The sequence below is a fragment of the Crinia signifera genome, chromosome 6, assembly GCF_055691185.1.
Source record: "Crinia signifera chromosome 6, ASM5569118v1, whole genome shotgun sequence".
NCBI lineage: Eukaryota > Metazoa > Chordata > Amphibia > Anura > Myobatrachidae > Crinia > Crinia signifera.
In genome coordinates this window covers 175,760,145-175,773,864 of record NC_139222.1, presented here as the reverse complement: position 1 = coordinate 175,773,864, position 13,720 = coordinate 175,760,145, and the positions used below count along the sequence as shown (strand labels likewise).

Here is a 13,720-nt window from a genome sequence, read left to right as displayed (position 1 = left end):
TGCCGCCCGCCCGCCCATCGCCCGCCAATCCGCCGCCCGCAGCCTTACCTGTCTTCAGTTCTAGTGAGACGGACCACAATAAAATGTCCGTCCCATATAGCAGACAGTTCTCTGAAACTGTCTGCTGTATGGGGGCGGACATTTTGTGTTGGTCCGTCTCCATAGCAGAAGGATGAAGCCAGCAAGGGAGCCGGGACCAGCGGCAGCAAGACAGGTAAGGCTGCGGGTAGGGGATGGGGGAGGGGGAGGGGGGGTACTGCGGAGGGGGGGGGAGGGGGGCGCCCCCCCATTAATGGCGGGGGGGGCACCCAATTCATAGTTACGCCCCTGAGACTCTGGGATCTGGGCAATGGGGTCACTTGTGGGCCCTAGAGCTGTCCCAGAGTCTACTGCGCATGTCTAGGTGATTTTGTTAATGCACAAGCGTGACATGCTGAAATAATGGCCACCGCATAATTTTCCTGGTGATCCCTGTAGCGCTGCTGCTGCCGACATGGGTAAGTATTGTAAGAAATGAGTGCAGGGTGTGCAATATAAGCCCCCTGGACCCCCAAGGCCCCATATACACTGCACACACTGCACCTAAATACACCAGTGACAAAAAGTTCAAGAAAAACTGTACATTCTTCGTAACAGAGGAGGCAGAAGACTGAGGTCAGATACAAGTGATCTGTGCCATACCACACGCCATGCATTATTGTTCTCAATGTGCACGTTTTGGCCCGATTCAGACCTGCTCGCTAGGCTGCATATATACCCTTCCTAGCGAGCAGGTAAACGCCCCCCCCCCCCCCCCGCCAAACGCACGCTCACCCCACTGCCTGAATCCCCACGCTGCGAGCGGATATGTGCGCTTATACATCCGCTTGCATGTGGCCGCACAGATGAAAAATCATTTGATGGTTACTCACCATCAAATGATTTTTCCTCTGTTCCTAATGAAAAATGAGCCAGGACTTACTTTTCATTTGAACACTTCTCGACTAATTGGGGGCGGGCGATTATGTCATGTGTTGTCAGCCGCCCGCCCTGAGCAGGCAGGGGAGTGTCAAGATTCCGATGGGCCTGCCCAGCATTTCTATGGGTGCGCCCACTGCTCTTGTGGGCACAACCAAAAAACAACCACAACCATAAAACACAGATTGCGCACCACGGAAGGTATTCAATCACCCTCGACCATCTCCTAAATGGGGAGATGGCCACTGGGCCCTATTCAATGCTGTTTTCCCCAACAGCATTGGACAGGGGAGCTTGCAAGAACGGACCCGACTTCACAAGCAGTCGGGCTCGTTCTGCCGAGAACGGCCGGGAAGTGACGATCCCTTGGCTGCAGCTCGCGGCCCCGCCCCCATCTCGTCCCACTGTTCTCGGTCGAGCTCGACAGCTGTGACTCCCAGATTCAGTACCCCCCCTTTATATTTGCAGAAGACACTCACTGCGGGGTTTGCCCATGCGCATTATCATGCATGCGCAGACTACCACCATCGGGGTTGGGGCCGAATTCGGACCTGGGCGAACAGGTCTGAATCGGCAATTCCTTTGCAACAAAAATGCTTACATACCATTATTTCTAAGGACTGAGGCCCATATGGGAAATTTACTGAGATATGTATTCTACTTCACAAGTTATGTTGCTATGGGCAACCAATCAGAATCTACTTATTTATTTAGCACCCTCTAGAAGATAGTAGACAGGATCTGATTGGTTGCCTATAGCAACATCACATGTGAAGTAGAATTTCCCCTCTTGTTATGTTCTTGGTATTTCACAATGTTGTCTGTCACCTAATGTACCTTCCTGTTTCTTTCCTCTCCTCATTAACATACAATAAATAAGTACTGTTAGCAAGCACAGGGAAATACATAAAACAGTATCTTTACATTATTTTATTGAGCCCTTTATAGAAACATAGGTAATTTGACTTTTTTCTGTTTTCTTCTGCGCATTGTTTGTTATACTCATGACAATTATAGTCAGTAATGGTGTTTGTTATATACTGTAGGCTTGTAGAACATGCAGCACATCTTTTATCCTCTGTATTTTGCATTTTTTTTTTAAATAAATCTTTGAATTGTAGATATTTTCCTCTGCTAAATAGAGAACACACCCATAAACATAAGCATAAGCTCAAATCCTCATGATCCTATAAATATATGGCACGCACCAAATTTCTCTACCTGTTCATTACAATATATGTGTAATAAAATCCTATTTTGCATTAATTGAGTTTTATGGCACAACATGCCAAGTGTGGTATAGCTCACAGCAGGATACATACTGATGACCGGCGGTGAGGCTGTCGGCATTCAGAATACCGACCCCGACATCCTGATAGAGGGAATCCCGACAAGGGAATAGGTAGGTATTACCTACCCCTGCCTCCTCCTAACCCTAAGTTTTTCCTCCCTACAGCCTAACGCTAAGCCTTCCTCCACAGCCTAACCCCCCTAGTGCCTAACTATTGCCCCTGTCTCCTGCTGCTTAAACCTAGCCACCTACCCTGCAGCCTACCACCCTTACCCCCCCCTACTAAGTGCTCAACCATAACCCTCCATACCTAGGTGCCTAACCCTAATCCATCCCATATCTTACATTTAGCATCCCGGCAATAGGGATTCCGGCACCAGCATCCTCATTGATGTCGGGATTGTGGCGCTTCTCTCCTGACGGTACTCTGAATGCCGGCATCTGTATTGTGAATGCCAGAATCCCTACCCCCGAGATGCTGAAAGCATACCCTCACAGACAGTGTCATTACATCGACTGCAGAAGGTCGACATGCACAAGATCGACATTAACATAAGGTTGACACAAGCAAAATGTCAATATGGAAAAGGTCAACACATGGAACACAGGAATTTATGGGGTTATTTTCAACAACTAAGCACGTAGACCCCCAATTAGTGTAGTGTTGAGTCTTACATGGCAGTAATAGTGCTTAAGTGTGGACAAAACTCCCAATGGGCCACAGAAGGATCCAAATGGATTTATTTTCACAACCCGAAAGCTACACCCTCTGTTGATGGGGTAGGTCCCTGCGGTCAAGCTCATAAAAATTTAATTTTTTGTGGCTTGGTGAATTTCAGTCCCCTTTTTTATGGGGACACTGGGCCAGATTGAGACTGAATAGTAAGCAGGAGATATCCATAATATATTTTGTGTTACTTTTATATTGAATTGCCCTGATTGCTAAAAAAGTGGGTTAAAATGCTAATTTCTAAGGATAATGAACACACACCCTACTCACTACAGAATCTCACACTCTGGGCCTTTTTCATATTTGTATGCACAAGAGATGGGGCAGGACGTACTAAAGAAAACATGCAGTAAAAACCCAGTTCTGCACACATGCAGAATTTGTCCTGTCACTCATAGCCTCTTGTCATCAGCATGATTGACATGCTGTGATGTTTGGGGGCTGCACCTTTTTTTCAAACTCAGACTTCCTGGAACCATAGCCAGATTAAAGAGGGGGGCATACTGCACCCGGGCCGCCCTTTTTCTTGGGGCTCCCCCGGCTGGAGTGAAATTACATCAGTAGCTGTCCCTCTTATGTAGCAGCAGGACCAGGTAGTCAGAATTCAAGCAGAGTGCACACAGAGACACAAGAGTATTAGGTTTCATGAGCTGGAACTGGAATAGGTCATGTTGGGAATTATGCATAATATCGAATATAACCCACCACCACCAATTACACCACCTTCCACTGGGGCCCCATGTCTTAAGTGCCCTGGGCAACCCCAAGGCTTAATCTGGCCCTGCCTGGACCCCAGTGTTTGGATCCTATGGCCAGCCTGAGTATGCTTTAGCTTACACAAGGTGGTATGGGCCCGTAACCATTACTAATTTAAACTGATGTTCATGATGGTTATCCTAGGCTGCACTCAGATCCTCTCTAATGCTAACGGGGTAGCTGTAGGCTTCCATACAAAACAAACTAGGCTCTCTGTGCTTTACCTTTACTTACAGCTTTGGCATATGTTCTTCTGCCCATTATGTATAGTATGTATGTATGTATGGGCCTTATCATTTCTGGCAGCATTAACAGAAATGAAGAGATATACAGTAGAAAAGTAGAAGCTATTATTTAAAGCAGTATACGACGTGTGACATATTATTGTATTTTTGTCAGTATAGTATGGAGGAAGTCTTTAAATGGACACTAATGAAATACTGTAGGTGGTTATTTATGTTACCCTCTGACCCCAGTGGTCCCCAAAGAAACCTATATCGTATAGGGTTATTTTTATTGGCTCTGGTTGATAGATTGACAGTCAATTTGTCGACCACTGCTGGTCAACATACAATAGGTCGAAATTGACAATGGTCAACAAATGCAAATGTTTGACGGATGAAATGGTTGACATGAGTTTTTCAGGATTTTGTTTTTAAACCAGCTTGTTCTTACTTCTCCATCCATGTCAGCATAGAATGAGAATATAATAGTGCCCCAACCATGGCGAGCCATGCGAGGGGACGTGTTACACTAATTGGGGTTCCTGTCGACATAGATACCACGAAACATGAAAAACTCATGCCGAACTTTTACAGTGTCAATCATTTTTATGTTGACCTTTTTGCTTGTGTTGAACTTTTATCCATGTTGACCTATTGCATTTCAACCTTTTTTCATGTGTCGACCTAGTGCCTGTCTACCAATGGTGGTCAACCTATTGACTTTCGACCCAGACACTGTGGATCTAATGAGCTACATCTGTTTATATTCACACCCACTCTATCATGTATCTATACAATTCTTCTTAACGGAATAGCTAAATTCTTAAAATAAATAAAAACAATTCCATGTACGATAAAAAAAAAAGATTTCTTACAAAAATCTCTTCTGTATCTAGAAATGATTCGATCCGCTACTCCATTCCCTTTGGTCAGCCTCTTCTTCATGTTCATTGGGTTCATACTGAATAACGTAGGGCATATCCGCCCTCATCGGACCATCCTGGCTTTTGTTTCAGGGATTTTCTTCATTCTCTCTGGTAAGTTTATGTTTCTAGACCAACTGTACTAGTCCTGTGATGCATATCCCCAGCCTGGAGACTAAGCGGCAGATTTATTATGCCCGGTAAAGTACAGGCTGGGTTTGAAAATTTTAAGTTAGGAGCTCACTGACTGCTGTGTTATCACATTCCACTTTATCACTTCCTCTGTCTTAATACATCTGCCTCTGAGTCTTAATACATCTGCCCCTGAGTCTTAATACATCTGCCCCTGAGTCTTTTAGCACCACAAGTTATATGCATCTGCCAACCTGCAGTGCAGCATGGCTTTGCCAAGATGCAGTGTTACGTGGTATTTTTGTCTTTGCTGCCATCTAAGAATCATACCCCGGCTGTTGCAAAAAGATGATTACCCCTAAAGTTTATTTACATTATTGGTAACAGAATATGCAATGGAAATACAATATTCCAAATTAAACAGGAGAAAAACAATCCTCACAAGAAGCCTATGTATACTATACCTGTTCAATTACAGTAGATGGTCAAATCATTTCAGCCAGAAGCAGGATCTAGAGACTGTGAAACTGCATAATATTCCAAACTGTATTTGTACAACTTTTACTAAGCAGTGAAAAATCCTTATTTATCAATTGTATTCAAATATGACAATTGTAAGAAAGGTCTGCGTATAGGAGGTACAGTAGGATGCACAATTGTAGCACTGTTTTTCGAATACAGTTACTGTCCTCTTCTGTTCACTGTAACTAGAATAATGGGTGTTCTATAACTGATCCTCATCAAAATGTAACTGTTCTCTTTGTGTAATGTTTCCCTTTCTCCAGCTTGTTGTCCCTGTCAGTAATGATGTTGTACCTGTTGATTTTCTGTCACCCTCTATTCCATTAGCACCATGTTTATCACTCTGTTTAATACAATATTTTCTTGTCTAACTTTGCCCTCTTTATCTCTTCCAATTTCCACATCTTTTCCATGAACAATCTTTTTGTAATCCAATACTTCCTGTCACACTGGCCCTTTTGTCTTATCTTTCTGCAAATCCCTCAATCCTCACCGCAAAGCTAGGATTAGCACAATTGTGATTTCTATAAATATACAAGCGATATTTCATACATGCTGGGAACATTTTTAGAGACAAATCTATGTACATTGGGCATCATTCAGCATGGATTGCTTAACTGCTAAAAAGCAGTTGCTGCGATCAAATGGTTGCCGGCCAGAAAGAAAACATGGCTAGTGCAGAAATTGGGAATGCATCGCAAGACACGATGCATTCACTAACCAATTAGCAAATTCCGGAACATCGAAGAGTGCTTCCATCTGCACCAGGCTAAGTCATCCACAATTCTACTAAAGCTGACGTCAAAGACCCACCCACAAAATGCCATGTTTCCTTGCATTGAACCAGAATGCAAATGCATAATAATTTGCAAATTTGGGGTGCACATGCGCAATGCACAGTTGTTTGATTATCAGATGGATTGCGTTTTCTCCATTTTATGATCCATGCTGAATTAGGCTTATTGAAGCAGTTGTATCAAGTCTGGTGAAGAGATAAAGCAAAGATAAAATGGATGGTTATAATGCACCAGCCAATCAACTACTGTCATTTTTCAAACATAGCTGATTGGCTGGTGCGTTATCACCTTCTACTTTATCTCCACTTTATCTCTTCATCACGCTTAACATGTCTGTCCCATTTTCCATTAAGGAAAAAATGTTACTGTATATTTACTACATAAATAGGGAAATTCAATTCAACATAATGGTTGCAAAGTGCATTAGAAGTAATCAACAAAGACACTTTTTACCAATAACATCATAAATTTTTTCTCACAGTCTATAAACGAGCAGGAAATTAGCAATGATAAGCTCTCCTAATGTATTCTCGTGTGCTCAGCCGAACATCATGGTAGCATATTCAGTGAGTGTGACGGATCTATAATGGAAGCAGCTTACAGACACTGCCTAGTGGATGCGATCCAGTCACGATGGCGACCCATTGCTGTGCCTTCAGAGGCAGCACTCGGATCGCAGATGCTGCTGGTAGGTGTCTATTTCCTACAGACGCCTCCAGCTACATTGGAATATTTGCTTTGTATACACATTCCTTCTGTACTCATTAACTGTGACACTAATTCCTGAATTAATGAATATGAAGCTAGCCTGCAGGAGATCCTTAGGGAAATCTGTTTTCTTCCCTGTCCTAACACCAATATTCTATAGATAGCTATCTATCACTATAGGGCTATTGTTACTCTTGGGTACATACCTAAGAAACAGTAATAACATGTTTATTTTACAGCAGTGTTTTCCTTTCAGGGATAGAGAGGAGAGCTGTATCAAATCCTATAAAAAGGATAAAAACGTTGCCCATAGCAACTCCTTAGATTCTAGCTACTGTATCCATTATCTAGTTAATTAAATTAAACTATAGGGACAGCACAATCTCCGAGGCTGGATTGAAAATGAATGCTTCTATGGCTATTATTTTTTTATTTGAACACTTTTTGTACAGTACATGATAACTCAGATTATCCTCTATGTAATGCACTATTCACTTTTCAACGTAGTCCCCATCCCTTTTCATGCATGTGCGCCAATGTTTCACGAGTCAGGTAAACCCGTCGGAGAAGAAAGGTAGTGGTTGTTGTCGACACCAGGACCGAACAGCAGCTTTCACCGCTTTGTCAGAGAGTTCTCTTTCATCTTTGGGAAGAGGTGAAAGTCACAGTGCGCAAGGTCAGGGCTGCAGCCCTCTTCCCACCAAAAATGAAAGAGCACCTGTCTTCTTTAGTAGATTTGAGTCATCTCCCCAATAGTATTGGTCAATTTGTTGATGTTTACATTTTGAATATAATTTGATTTTTCTTGTGTTTATAACTCCACAGGTCTTTCCTTGGTGGTGGGTCTAGTCCTTTACATATCTAGCATTAATGATGAGATCCTGAACAGAACGAAAGACTCGGAAACCTATTTCAGTTACAAGTATGGGTGGTCCTTCGCCTTTGCAGCCATATCATTTCTACTCACAGAGGTAAATTGGATTATTTTATTTGCCTGTCCTTATCATATGTACTTATTAACATCTATTTTTATAGCGCACACATGCCCAGTGGAGCTTACAAACCATTTTTCCTGCTAAGTTTGAGGAGAATGTGCAAAATCCATACAGATAGATGACTGGTTAGGAATTGAACTCCTGGCTTCAGAATTGTAAGGCAGTAGTAATATTACTACACAGGGGTAGCCCAAAGCAGTTTTTAAGGTGCCCTAACGTTCCTGGGTTTTAAATATTTTTATTTTAGGGGCTCCACGCAAATGGCGGGTAAATTATTGGAAGGTATATCGGCTCATATTTGCTCCCCCTTTGCAGCTACCCATTATTCAGGTTACTTCCTCTCCCTTCGCAATCCCCAATGGTACCATCTGTTATATTGGCAAAGGTTACTGTAGCAGGTTAAAATCCATGATAATAATTCTATCACTGGAATTATATTGGACCTTCTTGGCATAGGATTGTACTATGGCCCTCATTTAGTAAGAATTGCATATAATAAGCTGCTCGCAGCAACGTGCAAGTAACCACAGGCAAGGAGAATGGAACCCCTGGCAATGAGCATGGAACCCCCTATGGCAATGAGCATGCAATCCCCCTTGGCAACAAGCATGTAATCCCCCTGGCAATGAGCACGGAACCCCTGGCACCTAGATTTTAGGTAAGTGGCAATTATGTGCCTATCAATGTGATTAATCAATGTTAATCACGGAAATTTCATGCGATTAATCTCGATTAAAAATGTTAATCATTGCCCAGCACTACTTATAACAAACACATAATAACAGCTAACTTACAGATGGAGTGCCTGCCATCGTTGGCTGGGGCTCGCCAGACCCTCCCCGCTGGCGAGCGCCGGCGGCAGGGGCTTCGCGTCCCAGTCTCTCGGCGGGGACGCTGCGTGTTCCTGCCCGTCTCCTCTTCAGGGAGATGGGCAGGGTTAGGGGGGCGCTCGGGCAGTGGCGGTGACGGTCGGCGACGGTGGGGGAGGCGGCGGGAACCGGAGGAAGGCTCCGTTGCCCAGGGGGCGCATGAGCGTCTCGCCAGCCCTGCAAAGATGAAGCCAGCCCCATCTGTATACTTATAATAACTTATAACAGCTAAAAGAGTACCAAATATATAACCATTCCACTAAAGTGATCTTTAGTCAGATGATTAAATACTCCTTTGTCTTTGACAGAGCGCTGGTGTAATGTCCGTCTATCTGTTCATGAAAAGATACACAGCAGAAGATGCATATAGGCCACACCCAGGATTCTACCGACCCCGTCTGAGCAACTGTTCTGACTATTCTGGCCAATTCCTGCACCCCGAAGCTTGGGTGAGAGGTCGCAGTCCTTCAGACATCTCCAGTGAGGCTTCTTTGCAGATGAACTCCAACTACCCAGCCCTCCTCAAATGCCCGGACTATGACCAAATGTCCTCGTCACCATGTTGAAAAAAAGACATTGGCAACCATTTCAAACTGTTTTTAAGTGTTCTGCAGGACAAGCCAGCATTCAATATGTTCTATAGTCCACTCATCCTACTCCTTATATCTAATGCCTGATCTCAACAACCACCTAGCAGAGGTTTATGCTCATAAATTGTATGGTGATGGTCTTGGCAGTTCATGTGTTCCACAATAGGTTAGACACACCAGTTCTGTTCAGTATACGGTCTGTAAAGTAACCAGAACACCTGACATGACATAACATTCAATGTAAGTACGAATCCTTATTTTTATCCAATCACAAAAAGGTATGATGGGCAATGTGCTGCTTATATCACATGGTCTCTATGGAGGTGGGATACATTCTCATAGCCATGTGTTGACAATGTCAAAACACGATTACAGCTTGATATTTGCTTTGCCCTTGTGCCATATTTATGACTTCAGCAGTAGTATCTGGCAAGTCTTGGTGGACAACACTGAATAAAGTGGTAGGCTATGTGTCCACCATTATGTATTTATGTTGTTATATATCTGTTAGGAGAGTAAATATCAATGTATCTAGAATACAGGGACATAAGGGAAGCTGAGCATCTTGTACACAATGTCAGAAGATCCAATGTTCTAGTTATTGTACCGTGAGTGGTAATGTTAATCCCTTGTGACATGTAATCCCCAGTGCCTCTACAAAGACAAGCCTGGAGGAACCGCTGTAATTGTACTGTAGTCTCACAGAACACTTGCTGGAATTAGAACATATACTGTAGATGAGTTTTCTTCAACCCAAAAGTATCAGTTCAGTTTTGATATTAATCTGGTAATTGAAGCATTCAAGTTAGTGTGTGAATGATAATTGAGCGAATTGCCCATGCTTTTCTATAAATCAGTGTGTGCAAAAATATTCTTGCTATTCTTTAAGGTTACCCTGGCCGAAACTTAAACTTAGGTGTAATTGTGTTGTCAAGTGCACAAATATGAAGCCTTCATGCTTTATTAATATAAAATATTGAAAAATGTAAGAATTATTCAGCCCATACTGGAAACCACTCTGCCAAGTTTGCCACCATATTGGCCAGTGTCAGATGCTACAACTGCGTGAGAGGAGTGTCAGGGAGAAAACACAAACTTTCCTGTGTTCTTAATACATACGGCCACAGAAATACTAGATAAAAGCAAAGGACACCGATGGAAGGGTGACGTCAGAGCTACTGTATACCACACAGTACCACAGTGCTTTGAATTTTTATGAAGATAAAAGAACATATAAAGCCAATGCTGCCTGAACTTATTGTACATAAAGGTATATTCTACAATTAAGGTGTGTACACACGTATTTAATTTCAATTTGATTTGCTTTCGATTTCCCCTCTTCCACCCAATTTTGATTTGGCCTTTGCTTTCACATTCGATCTGCACTTTTGCATTCGATTTCGAATTTGTTTACATTCAAAGTACAGTGTACACATTTGATTTACTGGATCGAATTCAATATTTCCTTGCCTGCAGAGTCTATTTTGCTTTTCGATATAGAAAAAAAGGGAGCGCACATCAAATATGGATCGAAAGTGTCTTAAAAACCATTTGATTTCAATGCGATTTTGCATCTATAAGCAAAATCGAATCAAAAACCTGTCAAAATCGAAACGTGTGTACACCACTTTAGATCTGAAATGAGTAGAACTTCACATATTGAGTTTAATTCCCTGCAGGTAGGTGGAATTTGTAGGTGCTGTATGTAGAATATACGATAAGTATCACTGTAATAGTATAAATTCTAATTGATTTTGTTCTAGTGCCCAGATTAAGGGTAAGGATTTACTAAACATATTTACTTTGCTTGCCAGTGCAGTTAGACATTTTTGTTCTGCTGTTTTGTGACTACTAATTAATAAATAATGTATTACCTTTTTTACATATTAAGTATCTTATTTTATTAAATAAAAAAAAAATAGAAAACTTGATGCTGAAAAATCACTTGATGCTGAAAAATCAATGATATTTAAAAAAAACAGAAAATGTATTAGTTTGCTATAAATAATCGATTACACTAGCTAATTGGACCCAGTCTAAAGGCCCAATAGCATGGTGTCATCAGATACATTTGCATTACACTTTGTCAAGTGTCAGGAAACTAAAATAATTTACAGTATACAAAGTTTCAAGATGAAAGCTGTATAAAGTAGCAAAGATGTATTTCTAAAAATTGTGGAATTCTGGAGAGTATGATACTTGGCTACATCAGCTTAGATAAGGACTATTTACTAATTTTTTTCTAGGAGAACAAATGATAAATTAGAGGTCTTGTGTAATGTCCTTGTTTTCTCTCTTTTTAGAGAAAAATATCAATCAACATTTGAATGATATTGTATTCCATTTCTTCTTTTTTTTGGTAAGACAACTTATTCTAAACAGGTGGTGTGGAGATATTTGGGTTACTTGTAATGGGTGGCACCAGAGCACGCAAGGTGCAGTATGGCTGCTATGGTTCCTATTATTTAAATATGTCTCTTGTATTTATAAAGTACTGATCCCTGAGGGTCTTCTGTATTTCAGCAAAAGATTTGTGCTAAATAAATTATATTTTGTGGGTCTTGACCATTACTTTGCTACAAATAATTACAAGTATAATAAACACATGCACTTCATTGGTTGGTTGGGATATTTCTACCATTTTTGAGTTATGATTGGAGGAGTTCACTAACGTGCTGGGAAATGTGGTCTTTCCCATTTCAATCAATTAGATGTCGTATCTGAAACAATCAGATGTGTTCCTTTGCAGCAATTTTAGAATTATGTGTAATAATGTGACTTGTGCATGGGCCAGATGTATCAAGATTCAAAAAGTGATAAAGTTGAAAGTGATAAACAACTAGCCACCTGTCATTTTTTAAACACAGACTGTAAGATGACAGTTAGGAGACAATTTAATCTTTATCACACTCCATTTTATCACTTTTTAAAACTTGATACTTCTGGCCCTAAGTGAGAAGAAAAAATGACCTATTCTATGGTATTAACTAAAAAAGGAATCAAATTTGGTGTAACGGTGGGTCTACATCTTCTTCCTTGTTCCCCCTAAGCTTAGCAAATGGGAAATAGAAGGAAATAGAAGGTGAAACTCCTAAAGGTTGTGAACATGGTTTAGGGTGGAAACATCAAAGTGGGGCCAATGTACTAAGCCTTGTTCAGAGATAAAGTAGAAGGAGATAAAGTACCAGATCCTAACTATCATTTTCTAAAACAGCCTGATTGGTTCATAGACCCTAACTGTCTAACTCATGCTTTCCTGGATGGCTTACGTTAGGGAACATTGGCCTTAACTTATTCTTAAAATTATGCTGACACATATTGTTTGTAAACTAGAAGTCAGAATGGTATTATTAATGGACCATTATTCTCGTTTCAATTCGTTCTTTGCCTCTAAAATAATTTAAATAATTAATATATTTTTATATTTTAAAATAAATATATAATTAAACGTCAAAATGTAAAGAGAATGTAATCACCAAACTGATTTTATAGAAGAATATTAGTGTGTCGGTAATGCAGAGTAAATGGTGACACTGTGGGAGTCATAGGAAATTACAAAATGTAATCTGTAATCCTCATGCTAAATATTTACAGCAGAGAGACATCAACTGTAGCAGAACTGATGAAAGATCAAAGGAGATTACATAGAATGTTTGTCTGCGTTATAAATATATATCACCAGAACATATGGCGGTTACATATATATCAGGAGGCAGAATGCAAATGAATCTGATAAAGCTTTTGAATTCGGACATTAACAGACTGTCTTTATTTTTACCAGTAACGCCTACAGCATATGTTACAGGAAAAATATATAAACATTTTCTTCTTATAGTGCAAAATGTAGTTATGGTACATTAATTGGTATGGTAGGCACAAATAATGCTGCTTTGTAATCTTTCTTATTACTTACAGATACAAATGCTAATCAGAGTAGCTGTTGTCTAATAGGAAAGGAATGAGGGTATATATATATACTGTGTATATATATCAAATTCAAAGCAATTTTACTAAAGTACAAAGCTTACATACATCAAAGTTAAAAGCAATCTGCTTGCCACTAGTAGAATCAACGACCAACGCGTTTCGTCACTGTAGGACTATGTCAGACACCCCCTGACGAAGTCCTACAGTGATGAAACATGTTGGGCATGGCCTTCGACAAACAATGCTATCCTTGAACATCCTAGTCCACTGACCATTCAGTGGTGCTTACAGGCTGGTCC

The 13,720-nt window shown here is 41.0% G+C and overlaps 1 protein-coding gene across 1 annotated transcript in view; it reads left to right on the top strand.

Annotated features, from left to right (window-relative positions):
* CACNG5 (calcium voltage-gated channel auxiliary subunit gamma 5) overlaps window positions 1-12,065 on the top strand; it is a 76,385-nt gene extending 64,320 nt beyond the window's left edge. Inside the window, exons 4-6 of the mRNA XM_083148197.1 lie at window positions 4,855-4,995; window positions 7,866-8,011; window positions 9,213-12,065. Coding sequence (XP_083004323.1) covers window positions 4,855-4,995; window positions 7,866-8,011; window positions 9,213-9,470 — 545 coding nt within the window. The 3' untranslated portion in view covers window positions 9,471-12,065. The remainder of the gene's footprint in view (window positions 1-4,854; window positions 4,996-7,865; window positions 8,012-9,212) is intronic.
* Window positions 12,066-13,720: the final 1,655 nt, after the last annotated feature.